A 23283-nucleotide genomic window follows, 5' to 3' on the forward strand; every position below is an offset into this window, starting at 1 on the left:
ACGTGCTCTAGAAGGTGTAAGTCAACTACCCTGGCCAGCAAGATCTCCGGATCTGTCCCCCATTGAGCATGTTTGGGACTGGATGAAGCGTCGTCTCACGCGGTCTGCACGTCCAGCACGAACGCTGGTCCAACTGAGGCGCCAGGTGGAAATGGCATGGCAAGCCATTCCACAGGACTACATCCAGCATCTCTACGATCGTCTCCATGGGAGAATAGCAGCCTGCATTGCTGCGAAAGGTGGATATACACTGTACTAGTGCCGACATTGTGCATGCTCTGTTGCCTGTGTCTATGTGCCTGTGGTTCTGTCAGTGTGATCATGTGATGTATCTGACCCCAGGAATGTGTCAATAAAGTTTCCCCGTCTTGGGACAATCAATTCACGGTGTTCTTATTTCAATTTCCAGGAGTGTATAATGCAATGTTTTCTTTTTTTATCGTTGCCATTACTCCGCTTTATTTCGGTGCCACTATCACTATATCACTGTTGTGAGTTACTGTTTGACTAAGCAGTTCGCCTATGCACCGTAACCTCATGCTGTGTTCACCATTGGATACCTCCAGTTCCGTCCCCTGGTGTCATTAGCAGCTAACATTGCGGAAAGGATAGTAGACAATATTGTTGGGGGGGGGGGGGGGGCGTAGAATGCTGTAAACCGTAAACATCATTGGCCTTTTTCGACCACGCACTGAAGATGATCCTTTTAGGCATGGGTGCGTGGCCTCCACTGGTCACGTTCTGAGTAACGGCCGGTACGCATATTTGATCTTCAACGGTCACTGCATTCCTGCTGCTTCATAGCACCTTAGTTTTTGAGCGGTTTTTGCGCATGATATCACGTATTACCGTCACAGTCACTGTGAGGAACAACTACTCTACCAACATATTAACTACTTAGACTCGGATGAGAGCCGATATGCCTTACCTCCGAAGAATTTGGATCCTGTCTTTGAGAGCTCATTCTCCAAGGGTTGTATGACAGCCGCCATAGAGGACACTATCTCATCCAGCTCCTGTGAAGTGATGGCACTGAAGAACTTCCTGTACAATGGGAACGCCTGCAATATGAAGCATACGTCAGAGCACAACTGGTGGGTGTTTACAATAACAGATGACATCAGACAAGACTGCTGTTACAACAAATAACAAACAATTGAAACAATCACAATTCTCATCAAAATCTAATCACGCTGTTGGTCGGCTTTGGCGGTATACGTTTACTCTGAAGATAATATATAAGTAAATATTCACGGATATAAAAGTTCAGGCTGTCACAATTTCTTCCACAATAAATTGTTGGCAAATAGCATAAGAAAATACATTAGGCATTTTTGTGTCATCAGTTCACTCTATTTTCTAAATTTAATCATTTGATACATAAAAATGAAAATATGAATACTATTACAACTTACAGACTTTCACTACACTCTCAAGAAAGTTAGAAGTCACTTTATGAAGGCAAATATCTTTACTAAACAAAAGGGAAGACTCTGATTGCTGGAGTTGGTATCTCATAATTATCAATGTCTTCAAAAATTCGCATCTTTCACAGTCGAATTTGGGACACGAAAACAATAAGTTTGCATCGGCTTCCAACTGAGAATCACACTCACATGTAAGAGGACCGTAAGTCTTGATTATGGAGAAAAGACGTGGTTGAGATGTTGTCGAGTGATTGTGGAAGTCGTTGATCAGTCCAAACGTGTCGTTGTGAACCATGGCCTTGTAAGACTTTGAGGTTGTAACGCCGCATAATAACCACCGTTCCTTTGTTAGGGCCACATCTCTTGCCACTGATATTTTCCGTAGGTATTGAGATCACTTAAGCAGTCTGTATACGTAATTTCAAATCAAGGACAGTGCCGACAGATGCAACTACCTTCGCTAATATGTCAACTTCCTCATTGCAGAGGATGCCAGAGTGCGAATTTATCCTCGGCAGATAAAGTGTCTACTCCCTCCGTTCATTGTGAATGTATTCCATTATTCAACAAGTGGACAATAGTTACCTCTTTTATTAAATGTCCGGTGTTGAATTTTATATGGCCAGTCTGAAAGACGGGCACAATTAATATCTTAAAGAAGGGAGCTGCTGACACAAATCTGAGTGCTTCCAAAATTGCCATTCTCCACCATAAAAGCCAAAACGTAGTTACTTTGAATACGTCACTGACGTGGATCTGACGGCACAAAGAAACACTTCCAATATACACTCCTGGAAATCGAAAAAAGAACACATTGATACCGGTGTGTCAGACCCACCATACTTGCTCCGGACACTGCGAGAGGGCTGTACAAGCAATGATCACACGCACGGCACAGCGGACACACCAGGAACCGCGGTGTTGGCCGTCGAATGGCGCTAGCTGCGCAGCATTTGTGCACCGCCGCCGTCAGTGTCAGCCAGTTTGCCGTGGCATACGGAGCTCCATCGCAGTCTTTAACATTGCTAGCATGCCGCGACAGCGTGGACGTGAACCGTATGTGCAGTTGACGGACTTTGAGCGAGGGCGTATAGTGGGCATGCGGGAGGCCGGGTGGACGTACCGCCGAATTGCTCAACACGTGGGGCGTGAGGTCTCCACAGTACATCGATGTTGTCGCCAGTGGTCGGCGGAAGGTGCACGTGCCGTCGACCTGGGACCGGACCGCAGCGACGCACGGATGCACGCCAAGACCGTAGGATCCTACGCAGTGCCGTAGGGGACCGCACCGTCACTTCCCAGCAAATTAGGGACACTGTTGCTCCTGGGGTATCGGCGAGGACCATTCGCAACCGTCTCCATGAAGCTGGGCTACGGTCCCGCACACCGTTAGGCCGTCTTCCGCTCACGCCCCAACATCGTACAGCCCGCCTCCTGTGGTGTCGCGACAGGCGTGAATGGAGGGACGAATGGAGACGTGTCGTCTTCAGCGATGAGAGTCGCTTCTGCCTTGGTGCCAATGATGGTCGTATGTGTGTTTGGCGCCGTGCAGGTGAGCTCCACAATCAGGACTGCATACGACCGAGGCACACAGGGCCAACACCCGGCATCATGGTGTGGGGAGCGATCTCCTACACTGGCCGTACACCACTGGTGATCGTCGAGGGGACACTGGATAGTGCACGGTACATCCAAACCGTCATCGAATCCATCGTTCTACCATTCCTAGACCGGCAAGGTAACTTGCTGTTCCAACAGGACAATGCACGTCCGCATGTATCCCGTGCCACCCAACGTGCTCTAGAAGGTGTAAGTCAACTACCCTGGCCAGCAAGATCTCCGGATCTGTCCCCCATTGAGCATGTTTGGGACTGGATGAAGCGTCGTCTCACGCGGTCTGCACATCCAGCACGAACGCTGGTCCAACTGAGGCGCCAGGTGGAAATGGCATGGCAAGCCGTTCCACAGGACTACATCCAGCATCTCTACGATCGTCTCCATGGGAGAATAGCAGCCTGCATTGCTGCGAAAGGTGGATATACACTGTACTAGTGCCGACATTGTGCATGCTCTGTTGCCTGTGTCTATGTGCCTGTGGTTCCGTCAGTGTGATCATGTGATGTATCTGACCCCAGGAATGTGTCAATAAAGTTTCCCCTTCCTGGGACAATGAATTCACGGTGTTCTTATTTCAATTTCCAGGAGTGTACTTCTGTCGGGGAATTTTGGATCCATATGTATAACCTAGCCATCAAGCTTCAACGAGACAATGAATGGTTTATATGTATGCATTCCGAGCTTGTCGTATTAAAAGAACAGACTGGAATCTCAGCAGAGTGTGATAAATAAAAGCAAACGCGAAGAAAGTATTGTCGAATGTTAGACAGGTTGCGGTGAGAGCATCTGTGTGTCTTTAGCTGTACTATCAGAATACTATCAGAAGATGTGTCTCTGACAGGACAGAGAGAGCTTGCAGTGGCAATGCACGGCTTAATGTTTCACTTTTGGCTTCTTGAAATCATATGACCTTTTAATAGCAGCAGTTGTGAACACAAAGAAGAGTCTCTTGGAACGACACTTAGTAAATCCCGTACAAGTGGTAAATTATCTAGAATTAATTAATGTTGAACTAAAAGATAACAAATTTCCGACTGAACTCACCGAGGATCAAAGTTTATTGTTACGAATAAAAGATTTAGATGTATTTCCAGCTGGCAGTACTTTACGTTATGTGTTAAATGTACCTCTAGTTGATAGTAATGACTTTAAATTGTACAAGATGTGGCCATTCTCCGCAGAGTTTGATAATACTAAGAGACGGTTTACGTATATAACTTCAGGAAAAGATTCCTCAGTGATTGATGAAGCAATACAGCAGTACACGCACTGTCCGGGATAATTTACCCTGTAAGTCTGTAACTACGAAGCACCAAATATGTATTAATATCTAGTTATGATCATAAGAGGTTCGAAGCCCGCATGCTGCAACTTGTCCGAGAGATACCGAAAGATTGCTATCTGAAGTACATAATACTGAACAAAAGTATCTGGACGCAGATACGGAACAACGAATGGTTGTTTGTCATCCTGAAGGACGAAGGCTTAACAGTAATGATCTACTAACCGCAGACCTCATTGTGCGAATGACCGGGAAACTGACGTTTTTGAGTAAATGCAAGGCGTATGGAGCACAAATCATGTTACAGTCGGAATAGTAGTAAAAAGGATATAGCACCCACCTTAAATATAGATATTGACTGTTGTAAAATGGAAAATGAAAAACAGAAGGTGTCCGAAGTAGTTTTGGCGCTGAAGGATATAGTGAGACATTTAGATGATACGAATGTAGCTGGGCACAATATCGAAAATCTTCAAAATGAGACTGAATATCAGCAACGAACCACTTTCCGAGGATGGTCGATGTGTACCTATTCCCTGTGGGGTTACTCAGGATGCGAAACTTTAGTAATAATTTGCTGTTTATGTGCATATTATAATGCTGCAAAAAGTGTGGTAAAAGGTTGTATGAGATGAGTAGAGGGTGCTGTGCTCGAATTTGTGTAACAAACACGGTTGTGAACAGTAGCCCACCTAGAGAAAAAGTTAGATACGCTCACACGCATACCTCTGACTCGTATGACGACGAAGACGAATTAAAGTCGATCCTACTGTCGCCTTTTCCCAAACTAGCACGTTGGAGAGAGCGGAGTCAAACGCCACAAACAGAAGGGAGAGCTGCGACTCCAGTAGTGGAATCACCAAAATTACGTATCTAGCAAAGATAGCAATGTAAAGGTTTATAAGCTCATTAAGATTAGTAAACAGTATAATAACGGCGAAAGCAAATTTTTCTGAAATATGTAAATATGGTAAAAGATATGTAATTTGAAACTGTACATCCAGTAAGGTATGCCGTTGTGTTTTACGACCAATGGACAATGAATGGAAAGGATATTTCATGTAAAAAGAATATTGTCAGTGTTGGGTAATGTATCCTTGTAAATATTATCCATATGTAAATTGTGATGGAATGAAACAAATGGAGGACTATCTATATGGCACTGGGGATAGGAACAGAAAGTTTATAACATCTGAGGACAGAGCTTATGAAATTTCCCCGGTGATGGGAGATGCCTCAAATCTCCATCTCATCGAATATCTCAAATAGAGCTGTTAAGAACAATTCTTGCTATAGCAGGGCTAGGAGTCGGCCACTTGACAGGATGCACTTTGAAAGCGATTACAGCTTCCGCCGACCTCACGGCGCCGGCTAGACAAATAGCTTCAGGGACGGGCTGCACAAGCGGCAGGAAGAACTGATGTGACTGTAGCAGGGGAAGAAGTACTGAGTACGTGTGTGACCCGCCTCGTGCGTCACAGGTTAGAGGAACCTCCTCGTGACGAGCTTTTGGTGATATAAATAGGGATCCAGCAATACTCAGGTCAGGTTGGGACTCAGCAGTGTACAGTCGACACCGCGTCTATGTCGCTCGTCACTGACATCTGAATTAGGTCTATACGTAAACCTCGGCACCGCCGTCGCTACGGAGATAGAGCCAGATCAAGTAGATGGGCAACTGATGGGAAGTGGCAGTGCCAGAGGAACCTTCAATGTTCAATAGTCAAGGGACTTGGAATTATTTCCCTGCGTCCTTAAGAAATCCTCACCGAGTTCCATACTATGCACCAACTTTTTAGCTTGTCTCCTACAGCTGGTGGAGACTGAAAGAAGCCCACGCATACTTCCACTCATCGAGAAGATCGACGGAGGTGAGCTCCCTGTGTTGTAGCAACGTGCCCATGTCTGTCCCTCTTGGGACACGACATTTTTACAGAACCTCGAGGTGCTTATAATAGTTTCCTCAACGAAAATTTGTCTCGAAACCCGGCAGAAAATCCAAGGAGATCCTGGTCGTATGCTAGCGGCAAGACACAACCAATGCCTTCTCTGCTCGGTAGCAATGGAAATACTATCGATGACAGTTACTAAACACAGGCTTCTGAAATTGCTTCACCAAAGAAGTTAGGTTCCTTTCAGAGTATGCTGATGCAATAACCCCATATTTAACAATCATATACAACCGCTCGATCGACGAAAGTTCGGTACCTAAAGTCTGGAAACTTGCGCAGATCATACCAATATTCAAGAAATGGGTTAGAACAATCCACTAAATTACAGGTCCATAACATTAACGTCGATGTGCAGCGGGATTTTGTAACATGAATTGTTTTCGAACATTATGAATTACCTCTAAGAGAACGGTATACTGACACACAGTTAACACGAATTTAGAAAACATCGTTCTTGTGAAAAACAAGTATCTTTTTACTCACACGAAGTGTTGAGTGCTATGGACAATGGATGTGAAATTGATTCTGTATTTCCAGATTCCTTGAAGGCTTTTAATACTGTACCTCACAAGCGGCTTGTATTCAAATTGCGTCGTTATCGTCTCGGCTATGTGACTGGATTCGTGATTTCCTATCAGAGGGGCCACAATCCGTAGTAACTGACGGAAAGTCGTCGAACAAAACGGAAGTGATTTCTGGCGTTCCCCAAGGTAGTATTGTTGACCCTCTGCTGTTCGGTATCCGTATAACCGATTAAGGAGACAATATGGGTAGCCGTCTTAGGTTGTTTACTGATGATGCTATCGTTTATCGTCTAGTAGAGTCACCAGAAGATCAAAACAAATTGCAAAACGATTTAGAAAAGATATCTGTTTGGTGCGAAAATAGGCAATTGAGCCTAAGTAATGTAAAGTGTGAGGCCATGCACTTGACTGCTAAAAGGAATCCTTTAAACTTCGGTTACACGATAAATCAGTTATATCTAAAGGCCGTAAATTCAACTAAATACCTAGGAATTATATTTACGAACAACTGAAATTGGAAAGAGCACACAGAATATGATGTGGGGAAGGCGAACCAAAGACTGCGATTTATTGATAAGACACTTAGAAGATGCAACAGATCTACTAAAGAGACTGCCCACGCTACGCTCTTCCGTTCTCTTTTGGAGTACTGCTACGCGGTCTTGGGTATTTACCGGATAGGATTAACGGAGTACACCTAGAAAGTTCGAGGAAGATCAGCACGTTTTATATTATCCAGAAATAGCGAAGTCAGTGTCACGGACATGATACAGGATTTGGGGTGGACATCATTAAAAAAAATGGGTTTCTGCTTGAGGCGGGATCTTCTCATAAAATTTGAATCACCAACTTTCTTCTCCGAAACCGAAATTATTTTGTTGACTTAAATAAGAAGAAATGATCTTTATAATAATATATAAGGAAAATCAGAGCATGCAGGGGAAGACAAAGATGTTCGTTTTTTCCGCGTAATTTTCGATAGTGGAATAATAGATAAATATTTTGAACGTAGTTGACTGAACCCTCTGCCAGGCATTTACGTGTGATTTTCAGAGTATTCATGTAGATGTAGACACAGAAAACACACTAAAGCAGGTTATACGATTAGTAATTTTTATTTATTGTACAATTAACATTGAGCCATAAGATTTAATAACTCGTTTGTACCGCAGAAGAATCTGCATTGTACATTTAGCGTTATTAAGTACCTGGTGAGTAACAGATGTGGGAAATTACATATGTCGCATCGTTATATCAATTTTATAGATTTCCAAAATTAACCGCAGAACATGCACGGAACTACAGCGATGAAAACATAGAGAAATTTCTAACACATTAAAACAGTGTATTAGACCGGGGCACCAAAACGAGAAAGAGCAGGTGGAGATCGAATTACGCATCGACTCAGGCTTCGTTTGGGATGCTTTTCTCTCTCTCTCTCTCTCTCTCTCTCTCTCTGGCGCATTCTCTGATAAGTCATCAGTGTTGCCCGGGAAAGGTTGAAGCTCACTGTAAGATGGGAAAATCGCACATTATATTTTACAAGGCTGCTCCCTTGAGTAAAAGTGACTAACCTTCCCGACCGTCTCCAGTAGCTGCTTGTGGTGAAGATTCTTATCCTGATCGGCAGACCACAGTGGTGGTTCTGGAAACTTTCGGTCCAAATAGTCTGAAATGTCGAGAGACTCGACGACCACCTCGCCGCCACCCACCTCCAGGGCGGGCACTTTTGCCTCCGGATGCACTTTGCTGTACCACTCCGGCTTGTCCTTCAGGTTGATTTCAACCGTCTCGAAGGGGACGCCCTTGGCAGCCAGGACGAGCCGCGCGCGCTGTGCGTACGGGCAGTACAGCATGGAGTAGAGTCGCAGCTTGTCAGCCTCCACTGGCGGCGGCTGTGGGTCACCTGCCGGAACACACAAATCAAATCAGCTGCAGTTCCTATGATATGTGTTTCACATTATGGACCACAGTGGGTTTTCCTGAACATGTCGCTAACTGCTGTTTATTTTAACCTTCCGCTGGTGGTGAGGAGTCAAGTGCAGCCCGTGAAAACTCTAACGACTGCCATCCCGCTCTAGACAGCCACAGACATGCCTCGGATCTAGTAAATTTCTGTATGGAGGGGAGGTCCAAGCCAGTGCAGGTGTGACCTCTGGTGAGTAAAGGCAAAAATTTAAGTTTATTTTTTAAACTGGATTACTCCCATAGACGATGCGCTTCACTTTGTCCCTCTTCGGGGCGAGCCTGACGGAGGGTTAACAGACGCAGTATCATTCGGCAGAACTTGTAGGGTTAAAGTGTAGGGGTATCAGCCTGGCGAGACTCCTCGTATTTCATTGAATCGTTCGATAAATTGCACCTACATCAGAGTGTCGAAGCTGTATAAGAATGAGTGAAAACCATACCTAAAGTACGTGTCAGCTGTTTACTATTGCTACTTAACGACTGGGACTCTTTTTTTTATAAATTTGCTGTATATTGTGGCCAATAGCTGTTGAGTTGCGTATGAAAGACACGCTTTTACTGTCTGTCACAGCTGATGTTGTTTCTTCACAGTTACAATGATCTTCCGGTATTATTTTCTTCAAATCGCGTCATACGGTTACAGGTATAGCACGTTAAGTACACTTATTTTCAGTTACATAAAAAACTGATTATGTAATATACTAGCTGCCCAGGCATTCATTTTGCCTATAGTCTAGAAGAAACTAAAACAAAACATCAACTGTGTTTGTAGAGTAACATCGAAAAAAATTTTATTTCCACGTATTCGTGAAAATAGCTTTCAAATTATGAAACAGTCATTTTGTTGTTCTGGTCTTCAGTCCAGACATTGGTTTGATGCAGCTTTCCGCGCAATCTATCCTCTGCAAGCTTCTTGAACTCCAAGTACTTACTGTAACCTACATCCTTCTGAATCTACTTTGTGTATTCATCTCTTGGTCTCCCTCTACGATTTTTACCCTCCACGCTCCCTCCAGTACTAAATTGGTGATCCCTTGATGCCTCAGAACCTGTCTTACCAACCGATCCCTTCTTCTAGTCAAGTTGTGCCACAAATTTCTTTTCTCCCCAATTCTATTCAGTACCTCCTCATTAGTTACGTGATCTACCCATCTAATCTTCAGCATTTTTCTGTAGCACCACATCTAGAAAGCTTCTATTCTCTTCTTGTCGAAACTCTTTATCGTCCATGTTTCACTTCCATACATCACTACACTCCATACAAATACTTTCAGAAACTACTTCCTGACACTTAGTTCTACACTCGATGTTAATAAATTTCTCTTTTTGAGAAACGCTTTCCTTGCCATTGCCAGTCGACAGTTTATATCATCTCTACTTCGACCATCATCAGTTATTTTGCTGCCAAAATAGCAAAACTCTTTTACTACTTTAAGTGTCTCATTTCCTAATCTAATTTCCTCAGCATCACCCGACTTAATTCGACTACATTCCATGATCCTCGTTTTGCTTTTGTTGATGTTCATCTTATATCCTCCTTTCAAGACATTGTCCATTCCGTTCAACTGCTCTTCCAGGTCTTTCGCTGTCTCTGACAGAATTACAATGTCATCGACAAACCTCAAAGTTTTTGTGCATCTTCAGCTTCTCGCGGCGTAATGAATAGCACATTGAATTTTGAACATGCAACCGCCCAAAAAAAAATTTCCTCCACTGATGTTTTGGCCGCTTATCGTCCGGCCATCCTCAGAGTGAGTCGCAAGACTGACGACATGATGCCAAGCGCGTCCATATATGCTCCACCGTGGCGGTACTGCGCATGCGGGTCACAGATGCTCGTCGGCGGCAAAAGGAAAAACGCTTACACTTGCGCCGCCGCCTGTGGCGAAGGCGTACAGACATCATGACGACTTCTCTACAGTTTAATTACCCCAAGAGCCGGATTGCATGCGTTGTCCAAAGTACAACCATTATCTCTATTTATTAAATTATTAGCTAATCTAATCTCTTTAGCGTCCTTGAAGACAGGTACCCAAAAGAAGGAGGTGGATGTTAAGATCACTGTAATTCACGGAATGGCCTGTATCAAAACAATGTACGGCCACAGCTGACTTGTCTGGCTGTGACAAGCGTGTGTATCTTCGATCCTCCACGCATCTCTCATGAACGGTGGGTGTTGTTTGACCTATGTATGGCTTCTTACAATTTCCTCAGGGAATCTGATACTCACCCGCTTTACAAAGCGGTAAATCGTCCTTTACAGAGCCTAGTAAAGCTGCAATCTTCCTGGGGGCCAGAAGATCACCTTAATACAGTGTTTCTCAAGAATACGGCCTATCTTCGAGGGAAGAGCACCCACATAGGGCAAAAGCGCTCTTGATGTGAAGGAATTACTATCTTCTTCCCCATCACATACCTGCGTCCTATGTTTTGTATTGGATGCTCTACGAATTTGCTGTGGAGAAAATCCATTCGCTTTAAAAATTCTCTTGAGGCATGTGAAATCTTCTTGTAAATTATTTTTATCGGATATACAACGCGCCCGGTGCACTAAGGTCTTAAGGACACCTATGGTCTTTGAAGGGTGATGGCAGCTACTGGCATGTAGATATAGATTTGTGTGTATTGGTTTCCGATATACGGCATGTCCTAATGTACCATCAACTTCTACCAGTTTTTCCATTCGTCTGTAAAGAATTCGTTTTATTACACTACTGGTCATTAAAATTGCTACACCACGAAGATGACGTGCTACAGACACGAAATTTAATCAACAGGAAGAAGATGCTGTGATATGCAAATGATTAGCTTTTCAGAGCATTCACACAAGGTTGGGGCCGGTGGCGACACCTACAACGTACTGACATGAGGAAAGTTTCCAACCGATTTCTCATACACAAACAGCAGTTGACCGGCTTTACCTGGTGAAACGTTGTTGTGATGCCTCGTGTAAGGAGGAGAAATGCGTACCATCACATTTCCGACTTTGATAAAGGTCGGATTGTAGCCTATCGCGATTGCCGTTTATCGTATCGCGACATTGCTGCTCGCGTTGGTCGAGATCCAATCACTGTTAGCAGAATATGGAATCGGTGGGTTCAGGAGGGTAATACGGAACGCCGTGCTGGATCCCAACGACCTCGTATCACTAGCAGTCGAGATGACAGGCATCTTATCCGTATGGCTGTAACGGATCGTGCGGCCACGTCTAGATCCCAGAGTCAACAGATGGGGACGTTTGCAAGACAACAACCATCTGCACGAACAGTTCGACAACGTTTGCAGCACCATGGACTATCAGCTCGGAGACCATGGCTGCGGTTACCCTTGACGCTGCATCACAGACAGGAGCGCCTGCGATGGTGTACTCAACGACGAACCTGGGTGCACGAATGGCAAAAGGTCATTTTTTTCGGATGAATCCAGGTTCTGTTTACAGTATCATGATGGTCGCGTCCGTGTTTGGCGACATCGCGGTGAACGCTCATCGGAAGCGTTTATTCGTCATCGCTATACTGGCGTATCACCCGGCGTGATGGTATGGGGTGCCATTGGTTACACTTCTCGGCCACCTCCCTTTCCCATTGACGGCACTTTTGAACAGTGGACGTTACATTTCAGATGTGTTACGACCCGTGGGTCTACCCTTCATTCGATCCCTGCGAAACCCTACATTTCAGCGGGATAATGCACGACCGCATGTTGCAGGTTCTGTACGGGCCTTTCTGGATACAGAAAACGTTCGACTGCTACCCTAGCCAGCACATTCTCCAGGTCTCTCACCAACTGAAAACGTCTGGTCAATGGTGGCCGAGCAACTGGCTCGTCACAATATGCTAGTCACTACTATTGATGAATTGTGGTATCGTGTTGAAGCTGCATGGGCACGCCATCCAAGCCCTGTTTGACTCAATGCCCAGGCATATCAAGGTTGTTATTACGACCAGAGGTGGTTGATGGCTGGCTCTGAGCACTATAGGACTCAACATCTGTGGTCATAAGTCCCCTAGAACTTAGAACTACTTAAACCTAACTAACCTAAGGACATCACACACACCCATGCCCGAGGCAGGATTCGAAACTGCGACCGTAGCGGTCGCGCGGTTCCGGACTGAGCGCCTAGAACCGCTAGACCACCGCGGCCGGCAGAGGTGGTTGATCCGTGAACTGATTTCTCAGGATATATGCACCCAAACTGTGTGAAAATTTATTCGCATGTCAGTTCTAGTGTAATATATTTGTCCTATGAATACCCGTTTATCATCTGCATTCCTTCTTGGTGTAGCAATTTAATGGCGAGTAGTGTATTTCGTAGCCGTGACTTATTAAACAGATAGTTCGGTAATTTTCCCACATGTCAACACCTGTTTTCTTTATGATTGGAATTATTATATTCTTCTTGAAATCTGAGGGTATTTCGCCTGTCTCATACATCTTGCTCACCAGATGGTAGAGTTTTGTCGGGGTTGGCTCTCCCAAGGCTATCAGTAGTTCTAATGGAATGTTGTCTACTCCCGGAGCCTTGTTCCGACTTAGGTCTTTCAGTGCTCTATCAAACTCTTCACGCAGTATCATATCTCCCATTTCATCTTCACCTAAGTCCTCTTCAAATGGTTCAAATGGCTCTGAGCTCTGTGGGACTTCTACGTCCTCTTCCATTTCCATATTACTATCCTCAAGTACATCGGCCTTGTATAGACCCTCTACATACTCCTTCCACATTTCTGCTTTCCCTTCTTTGCTTAGAACTCATTTTCCAACTGTGTTCTTGATATTAGTACAAGCGGTTCTCTTTTCTCCAAAGGTCTCTTCAATTTTCCTGTAGCCAGCATCTGTCTTACGTCTAGTGATATATGCCTCTACATTCTTACATTTATTCTCTAGTCATCCCTTCTTAGCCATTTTACACTTACTGTCGATCTCTTTTTGAGGCTTTGTATTCCTTTGTGCCTGCGTCATTTACTGCATTTTTATATTTTCTCTTTTCATGAATTAAATTCAGTATCTCTTCTGTTACCCAAGGATTTCTACTAACTCTTGTCTTTTTACCTACTTGATAATCTGCTGCCTTCACTATTTCATCTATCGAAGCTACCCATTCTTCTTCTTCTATATTTCTTTTCCCTGTTCTTGTCAATCGTTTCCTAATGCTCTCTCTAAAACTCTCTACAAGCTCTTGTTCTTTCAGTTTATCAAGGTCCCATCTGCTTGAATTCCCACCTTTTTGCTGTTTCTTCAGTTTCAATCCACAGTTCATAACCAGTACACTGTGGTCAGAGTCCACCTCTGCCCCTGGAAACGTCTTACGATTTAAAACCTGGTTCCTAAATCTCTGTCAAACCATTATATAATCTATCTGAAACCTTCAAGTGTCTCCAGGGTTCTTCCATGTATACGACCTTCTTTCATGATTCTTGAACCAAGTGTTAGCTATGATTAAGTTATACTCTGTGCAAAATTCTACCAGGCGGTTTCCTCATTCATTCCTTACCGTCATTCCATATTCACCTACTACGTTTCCTTCTCTTCCTTTTCCTACTACCGAATTCCAGTCACCCATGACTATTAAATTTTCGTCTCCCTTCACTATCTGAATAATTTATTTTATGTCATCATACATTTGATCAATCTCTTCGTCATCTGCGGAGCTAGTTGGCATATAACTTGTACTTCTGTGGTAGGCATGGGCTTCGTTTCTATCTTGGCCACAATAATGCGTTCACTATGCTTTTCGTTGTAGCTTACCAGCGCTCCTATTTTTTTATCCATTATTTAACTTACTCCTGCATAACCCCTACTTGATTTTGTATTTATAACACACTATTTGCCACTATATCTAACTCTAACCTATCTATTTCCCTTTTTAAATTTTCTAACCTACCTTCCCCATTAAGGTATCTGACATTCCACGGTCCGATCTGTAGAAAGCCAGTTTTCTTTCTCCTGATAACTACGTCCTCCAGAGTAGTCCCCGCCGGAGATTCGAATGGGTGACTATTTTACCGCCGGAATATTTTACACAAGAGGACACCATCATCATTGAACCATACAGTAAAGCTGCATGCCCTCGGGAAAAATTACAGCAGTAGTTTCCCTTTGCTTTCAGCCATTCGCAGTACCAGCACAGCAAGGCCGTTTTGATTAATGTTACAAGGCCAGGTTAGTCAATCATCCAGACTGTTGCCCCTGGAACTACAGAAAAGGCTGCTGCCCCTCTTCAGGAACCACACGTTTGTCTGGCCTCCGTTGTGGTTGCACCTACGGTATGGCTGTACGGCTGAAGCACACAAGCCCTCACCCCCCCTCCCGCCCCCCAGCACACCACCCATGGCGAGGTCCATGGTTCATGGGTAGGGAAACAGTCATAAAAAAAATAATGCTTAATGTACAAATGTATTAATACAGCTGCTTCGCTTGCCTACAACGCGATTTTCTAAACGTCTCTATGGCAGTACCTCTTCATAGATGTATAGACGGCCATTGTTTTCGCCTACAACCATTTGCGTTTCGCAGTCGAAAACTGTCAAAAGCACTGCCACATGTCAGGGATTGCCTTAAGCTGACTGACTGTATGAGTGTCTTACTAGCAAAGTATAAATGTATTAAAACTTCACGCATGATGGGGCAATTTTTCATGCATCTCAGTGCTTAAAACGTCATACCTCTTGAACTATGCGTCGGGTAATGATGTATATGTGTATGTGCATTCAACGACATTTGTGGGTATTATCTGCGAAATATGTTGCGAATAGAATGAGTAGCAAGGCAGTGATAATTTAAACGTTATGCACAATGCGACAGTTTCTTCCGCATCTCAGTGTTTATAACATCACATCTCCTGAAATATATGTGTTACCAAGATATAATTTTGTAGGTGCATTTAGCGGCGTATGTGGATACTATCGCCGGCCGCGGTGGACCTGCGGTTCTAAGCGCTTCAGTCCGGAATCGTGCGACTGCTACGGTCGCACGTTCGAATCCTGCCTCGGGCATGGATGTGTGTGATGTCCTTAGGTTAGTTAGGTTTAAGTAGATCAAAGTTCTAGGGGACTGATGACCTCAGATGTTAAGTTCAATAGTGCTCAGAGCCATTTGATCCATTATTTTTTTGGATACTATGTGTGCTATTTATTGTGAACAGAATTAGTAGCACGGAAGTAATAAATTTAAACTTCATGCATGATGATGCAGTTATTCACCCGTTTCATTGTTTATAACGTCTTATCTCCTGAACTATAATAGGTAAGTGGTTTTTCCCGCCACAGAACTGCACGGAATTGTTGCTTGACAGTCATGGATATATATATATATATATATATATATATATATATATATATATATATATATATATATATATATATGCAACATCATGATGTAGCTACTGGATGGATCTCGTAACGGAATTTATTGGACAGTACTAATGATACCATACCAATTGTAGTGAGAATGAATATATAATTCGTATAGCTTACTAAGAACACATAATATTGTCAGATAACCAATATCTAATGTGCACATGATATACAGGGTGTCCCAGCTATCTTGTCCACCCAAAATATCTCTGGAACAATAACAGCTATTGGAAAACGACTTTCACCGGTATCGATGTAGGGCTGGGGCCCATGAATGTACATATTTGGAAACATTCTAAAAAGAAAGCATATGTGTTTTTTAACATAAACTTATGTTTTCTTAAATGGACCTCCTGTATTTTTTCTTCAGAAATCCATAGCATGACAAAGCACATACACAATGGCGTTGATTGCATCGCAATATTCCCATTAGATCCCGAGATATTGAGACGCGAAGTTGACGCTTGAAACACCCGACATGCACTGCTAGCGCACGTCCTGAGGCTCAGGCGTGAACCCCATGCTGCCAGTAATCGCGATGTGATTGACAAGTAAGTGTCCTTCTTTATAAGTATGGAGGTGTGATTACACATGTCAATCACATCGCGATTACGGGCAGCATGGGGTTCACGCCTGAGCTGCTAATAATCCACCTTGTGCATCAGGAGGGCGACAGATAATGAGAGTCCGGGTGGTGCAGAGATTAAATTCTAAGGGATGAATGTATTAAATTTCACAAAATAGACATTGACGACATTCAAGAAATGCTCAAAACAAGACATTAACTTGCACCATGAAGAGCGAATGAAAAATGGCGCGTTACAGTGATCACAAAGGTTCGCACCATCAGGATCGAAGGCGAACTTCTTGGGAATTACAAGCTGTGCAGGACGTTCCGGAAGGCATCCACTCCTAAGAAATGCATGTGGAATTATATTGAAGCAACGGGGTGATGAGAATTGATGGAATGTGATGACATGCAACCGAACGCGAAACAGTCTGGCGTGGATATTATCGTGAAACTACCTATTGTTTAAGGCTGAATTTGTCCAGAAGTTCCAGGTGATATAAACTGCAATGTCACACATTTTTCAGGAGGAATAGTTTGCTCCAAAGAAGTATGACTTCTGTTCACAGTCCAGGAATCAAGGAGAAGTACGTTATTTTGATTAGCTATTGGCCAAAAGTAGTACTCATTCTATAGTTGTAGAGTCCGCCCCGATAGCTGAGTGGTCAGCGTGACGGATTACCGTCCGACGGGTCCGGGTTCGATTCCCGGCTGGGTCTGGGATTTTCTCCGCTCAGGGACTGGGTGTCCCAGCTATCTTGTCCACCCAAAATATCTCTGGAACAATAACAGCTATTGGAAAACGACTTTCACCGGTATCAATGTAGGGCTGGGGCCCATTATCATTTCCTCCCCATCCGGCGCGCAGGTCGCCCTATGTGGCGTCGAATGTAATAAGACCTGCCCCGCAAGTGGCCTCCCGGGCAATGGCGCCAAACGCTCATTCCATTTATAGTTGTAGTTGTCTTACGCCCATTTTCCCACTCTTGCTTGCTGTGACGTAAACATTGCTTACTGACCTTGCAAGATCACGCACACGAGAAGAATGGTAGGTCTTGACAGATGAGCCAAGGGACGAACTTGGCGGCAACACGTTGCATTTCAAGATGCTGTGTCAGGATTTCATGACAGGATCCAATTGAAATGTCACAGTCTTCTGCAATCTCTCGGATAGTTGGTCTTCGATTGGCACGCACAATTTCGTTGACGTTCCTACATAGTGCCGCCGGTAGACGTCGAAGGGCGTCCTAAACGAGGGTCATCTTTAACGTCCGTCCAGCCATTTTTAAACCGTGTGAACCATTCTTAACACCGAGTACGGCTTAAGCACTCATCACTGTAGGCGTCCTGCATAATTTGGTGTGTCTGTGTAAAGATTTTCTTGAGCTCCACGCAAAATTTAATTCAGACGCGTTGCCCCTGTAACGCAACGTTCTACTCAATACAGCAATGAACAATAACTAGCAGACATACAAGAATGAAATTTCCGGCAGTTACACATTGAACAAAGGCGTGTGCAGGGACGCTAACCGCATATCGCTCCAAAACACGAAATTACGCTCAAAATTAGGAATTTTCCGGATTTTTTTTTTAACAGCCCTCGTATATGAACCTTGTAGACGAATTGTTCGTGTCAAAACTGGTTTTATTTTAGTTCTTTTATTTTGAGGCCACAATTCGCAAGTGAATGCAATTTTATCACGTAAAATAAACTTTGTTCAGTTTCAGTTATAAATACTAGTCGTGTTCAGTTACTCAACTATCCTACTTTATTAATTTTATTTGGAAATGTTGCCGCATTTTGCAGTTCTCATCAGTTGCTAGGCGTTCAACATATTCTTTTTTTTGAGTCAAAGGAAGAGAGGAGCTCACAAGTACAATATATTGATGACATTGGGTTTTTCGCATGTAGTGCCTCAAGAAATATCAACACCATCTGCCTCCAGGAAATGCAGACAGCGCGCTTCGTGCAACGACAAGGGAGGATGGTGGTGGTGGTGGTGGTGGGCGGTGTGGGGGGGGGGGGGGGGGAAGCAGAGGGTAGTTAAGGTCATATTGCAGCCTCATCCTCAATGCTTGAAAATGCGTATCCTATGTGCGAACCTGTCGCAAAATGCGTCCTTCAGGGTGTACAAACCGTATACATCGAACTCTAACAAGAACTCTCCATGTTCCACACAGCTTTCCAACTGCAGATGTACTCTGAAGCGGAATCAGTACAATTAAAGGTCATATGTATGAAACTGGCTCAAAGATTATACGAAAATGAACGCTACTTAAACGAGGAACTACTAAATAGACTAAGCTAATATTGCAATACAAATCTACGCTCGCGGATTGTAAATTAACAACGTTGACAAATAATTTAATGCTTAAACAGTCATGACGAACTAAAAGCTACGAACTAGTAAGAAAACTAACTACTAATTTTCAACAAAGCGTCTAAAAGACAAAAAACTTTCACCGAGATATATCCTTCCTCGATAGAGAGTGAATTATGCCGCAGTAGTACCTGAAGATGAAAATTTTTTGCTGTTGTCGAAGTACTATAATAACTGACACGGCGATTCTGCCGTTCGCGCGATAACGTTTCCTCCAGTCCTCGAGCGATAGGCGACAACAGTCTCTCGAACACGCTGGTCTAGTGCGATAGAAAACCATAAGTAAGTTCCAGGAACACAAGTCGCCAACGAATTCGTCAGCCGCCGAGAACAGGAAAAGCATCGACTATTAAACAGCGACTGCCTGCCTTATTTCTGTGAATTAGAGCTGTGGTGTCACCGCCAGACACCACACTTGCTAGGTGGTAGCTTTAAATCGGCCGCGGTCCATTAGTACATGTCGGACCCGCGTGTCGCCACTGTCAGTAATTGCAGACCGAGCGCCACCACACGGCAGGTCTAGAGAGACGTACTAGCACTCGCCCCAGTTGTACGACGACTTTGCTAGCGACTACACTGACGAAGCCTTTCTCTCATTTGCCGAGAGATAGTTAGAATAGCCTTCAGCTAAGTCCATGGCTACGACCTAGCAAGGCGCCATTAACCATTTCTAGAGAGAGTCTCACTTGTAACATCAAGAATGCTGTATACAAATGATGGATTAAAGTTAAGTATTCCAGCAGCTACGTACTTTTCTTTATAGCATTCATTACGTATCCTGTTCCAGACCTCACGCCAGTCTGCGTTAGATTATAGCTTGCATTTCGGCCTCCTCTAACTACAAGGTGTTGGCACATCTGCCAACACATCAAGAGCTATAAACGAATACGACCTAGAACGCCTAGAGCTACGGCGAAGGCCAATCCTGGTGACAGCTGAACACCGCAGTTTCACCAGCGTAGGCGCCGCTCGCCAAGTAGTGTGGTCAATGTGTTACCACGACCTTAACGCATGCACACAATACACTCAGCCCACTAATAAACTGCAGAATGATCAGTCTTCTTCACTCTTAGTTGGCTCACGCGAGGACGGTAGGCCGGTGTCCTGTCGAAATATCCTGGAGTATGGTAAACGGACAATCGGTTGCACTCCCACAACTGCCTTCAAGAGCTTTGTTCCTCTTCCAGACTATAAAGTTGCGCTGGTCTCACCAGCACCAAAGAAAAGAAGTAGAAGTAGTCCGATAAATTATAGAGCCAAATCGCTGACGCCCATTTGTAGTAGGATTTTGGTACTTATAACGTTTTCAAACATTGGGAATTACCTCTAGGAAAACGAGCTTTTGATACACAGTCAGCACAGATTCAGGATACGTAGTTCTTGTGAAACACAGCTAGCACTTTATTCTCACGAAGTAATGAGTCCACGTGAGTACTGAAGCGAATCCGTTAAATTTCGGTTACACGAATCTAAAGGGCTGTTACTTCAACTAATTACCTAGAAATTATAATTACAAACAACTTAAATTGCAACGAACACAAAGATAATGTTGCGGGGAAAACAAACCAAAGACTGCGTTTTATTAGCATAATACTTAAAGGCTGCAGCAGGTGTACTAAAGAGATTAGCTGCAGTTCGCTTGTCCGTCCTTTGCTAAGGAGTATCACTGTGCGGTATAGAATGCTTATCAGAGGATTGACGGAGGACATCGAAAACGTCCAAGGACCAGCAGCTCATTTCGTATTGTCGCGAAATGGGAGAGAGAGTGTACGGATATGATACGCAGGTTGGGCTGGCAATCATTAATATAAAGGCGTCTTTCGTTGCGGAGAGATCTTTCCACGAAATTTCACCCCCAACTTTTTCCTCTGATTACGAAAATATTTTTGACACCACCCCACATAGCAACAAAAGATCATTATAATAAAATTAGAAATCAGAACTCGAAGGGAAAGATTTAAGTGTTCAGTTTTCCCAAGCGCTGTTCTAGAGTGAAACGGTAGAGAAACAGTTTGAAGGTGGTTAGATGAACCCTCTGGCAGGCGTTTAAGTGTAAATTGTGGAGTAGTCATGTAGATGCAGATTTAGAAAGACGCAGATCCAACAAGATGGATCTGCTCTCACTATCGGTAGGCAGCGCCGCCACGAATAAACTCAGACTATATCGGTATCTTGGACTTACCTATCGAATGCAGCACTGCATGGAACTAATCTGCGCCATCTGATGAAGCCGTTTAAAGTCTTAACCAGAGGGTTTGTCTGTTCTCTGATCACGATTCCACGAGCTGTACTAAAGGGTGAAGATTTGTAGAACTGTCCTGGATAAAGCAGGCCCACACCGTGTATCAGAAGCGTCCGCTCAGGTGGCAGCGAAGTTGTGGAACGCACTTGAGGAATACTGTGTATCGTAGGGTTAGCCGAAAAATCGAGATCCACTGACGAAAACTCAATATCTTAGAATGCAATTAGTGATATCGAACGCACCTAAAATCTGGGAAGTGAAAATACTGAAATACTCGCCTGTAACTGCTACAGCGTTAGCAGTAAGTCCCAGAAAATAGATTTTTTTTTTTCCTTTCAAGAAAGCAGTCATCCTCACATTGTTCTAGCGATTGTAAGTTGACTGAAACATGAACTAAAAATTAGTTTATATTTAACACATAGTGAAATGAACGTCGAAAAGCAGATTAGACTCCTCTAAACCTGGTGTGTGCAGAAACACAGCAGGTCCTGAGAAAACACATGGACACAAACAACCAGATGTAAGAGTCTAATGTTAACAGTCGGTTGCCTCCGCAGGCTCTCATATTCATATTCAGGCATATTATTCGTTGAGACACTAGAAAACAGCCTGAATTAAATAGCATGAAAATATCACAACCATCCGATGGTAGTAGCGATTGACTGTCTACTGTTGACTGGAAATCTATCCTTACACTACTCTGGTGGGGACAGTCATAGACTTCCTTCTTAAAAAACGAAGTCAGAGCGTTTAGACCAAATACAATAATCTTAGAAGAACTATGGAAAAAGCTTAAAAACATAAAAATATCTATCTAGATAAAAACGATGGACCAAAATAAGGACTCACTGCAATGGAAAATAATACAAAGTACACGATATTGTCCAATTCTAACGCTAGGAGAACACTACATGATCTAAAAGCATCTAAATATGTTTTAAATGTATCAGCAGCTTCTATTATCAGTGTATCTTTCAACCAATGAAAATGTTATGAGGCAATATATCAGAAAGGGAATACAAGCGGGAAATACAGCATCTTATGCCAACTTACTGGTATTTAACAATTCTCTGATCATACGACTAACGAAATTAAGAGTATATTATTACTCTGTATGTTCAATTATTAGATATGATTCAGTCTCGTGGACTAGGCCTAAAGCAGAGGCGGCTATAAGCAACCTAAGGCCATTTGAAAGAAAAATGCTGTGCAAAATCAATGGGCCTGTGAGATATGCAGAGGGCTGCACAATCATGTTCAAATGGTTCAAATTGCTCTGAGCACTATGGGGCTCAACATCTATGGTCATCAGTCCCCTAGAACTTAGAACTACTCAAACCTAACTAACCTAAGGACATCACACAACACCCAGTCATCACTCAATCAGGTAGCATCATGAATTACAACAGCTTACACAAGAGAAAAATTTGGTAACATTTATTAAATATCAGAGTGTACCCCGTGTAGGACGTATGAAGAGGATGATAGATGATGATGCCGGCAGGAGTACTGAAAGGTATACTGTATTTAACCAGAAGGGAAGGACCTACCAAGAGAAAAGAGAACAGAAGTACGGAGACACATTCTTGAGGAGGCCAAGGCTTCTCAAGTCCCAAAGCGATAAGAGGAAAACGTACCAAAAGATAATAAGAAACGCAAGAAAGCGCCTTCGTTTAATTCTACCATACGTAGAATGTTACGGAAACAGAAACAAACGAGACCAGTATGAAACCGACAGAAGAAATTTCAGTTCTTACGGCTGGAAGAATCCTATAACCATTTTCAATTCAATCCTGGCGATGAAACTAACGTCTTCTCATATGAGCTACTGGACTTACAGGTAGGAATTTAACTCATGCATACCCATTGTTCAGTCTCATGTGGATCTGTCTGATGCTGAAGCTAAAGGTACCAGGAAGCCGAGGATTAAATTCCGCGTATCAAAATACAATTTAGAATATTCAAAGCGA

The 23283-nt window shown here is 43.5% G+C and overlaps 1 protein-coding gene across 1 annotated transcript in view; it reads right to left on the reverse strand.

The window, feature by feature from the left end:
* The window catches only part of LOC126190782 (pyrimidodiazepine synthase-like), a 43558-nt gene that overhangs the window by 18207 nt on the left and 2068 nt on the right, over positions 1 to 23283 (reverse strand). The window contains exons 2-3 of the mRNA XM_049931327.1: positions 8377 to 8708; positions 929 to 1061 (exon numbers count right to left, since the gene is read on the reverse strand). Coding sequence (XP_049787284.1) covers positions 929 to 1061; positions 8377 to 8708 — 465 coding nt within the window. The remainder of the gene's footprint in view (positions 1 to 928; positions 1062 to 8376; positions 8709 to 23283) is intronic.

The sequence above is a fragment of the Schistocerca cancellata genome, chromosome 1 (genome assembly GCF_023864275.1).
Source record: "Schistocerca cancellata isolate TAMUIC-IGC-003103 chromosome 1, iqSchCanc2.1, whole genome shotgun sequence".
NCBI classification, from domain to species: domain Eukaryota; kingdom Metazoa; phylum Arthropoda; class Insecta; order Orthoptera; family Acrididae; genus Schistocerca; species Schistocerca cancellata.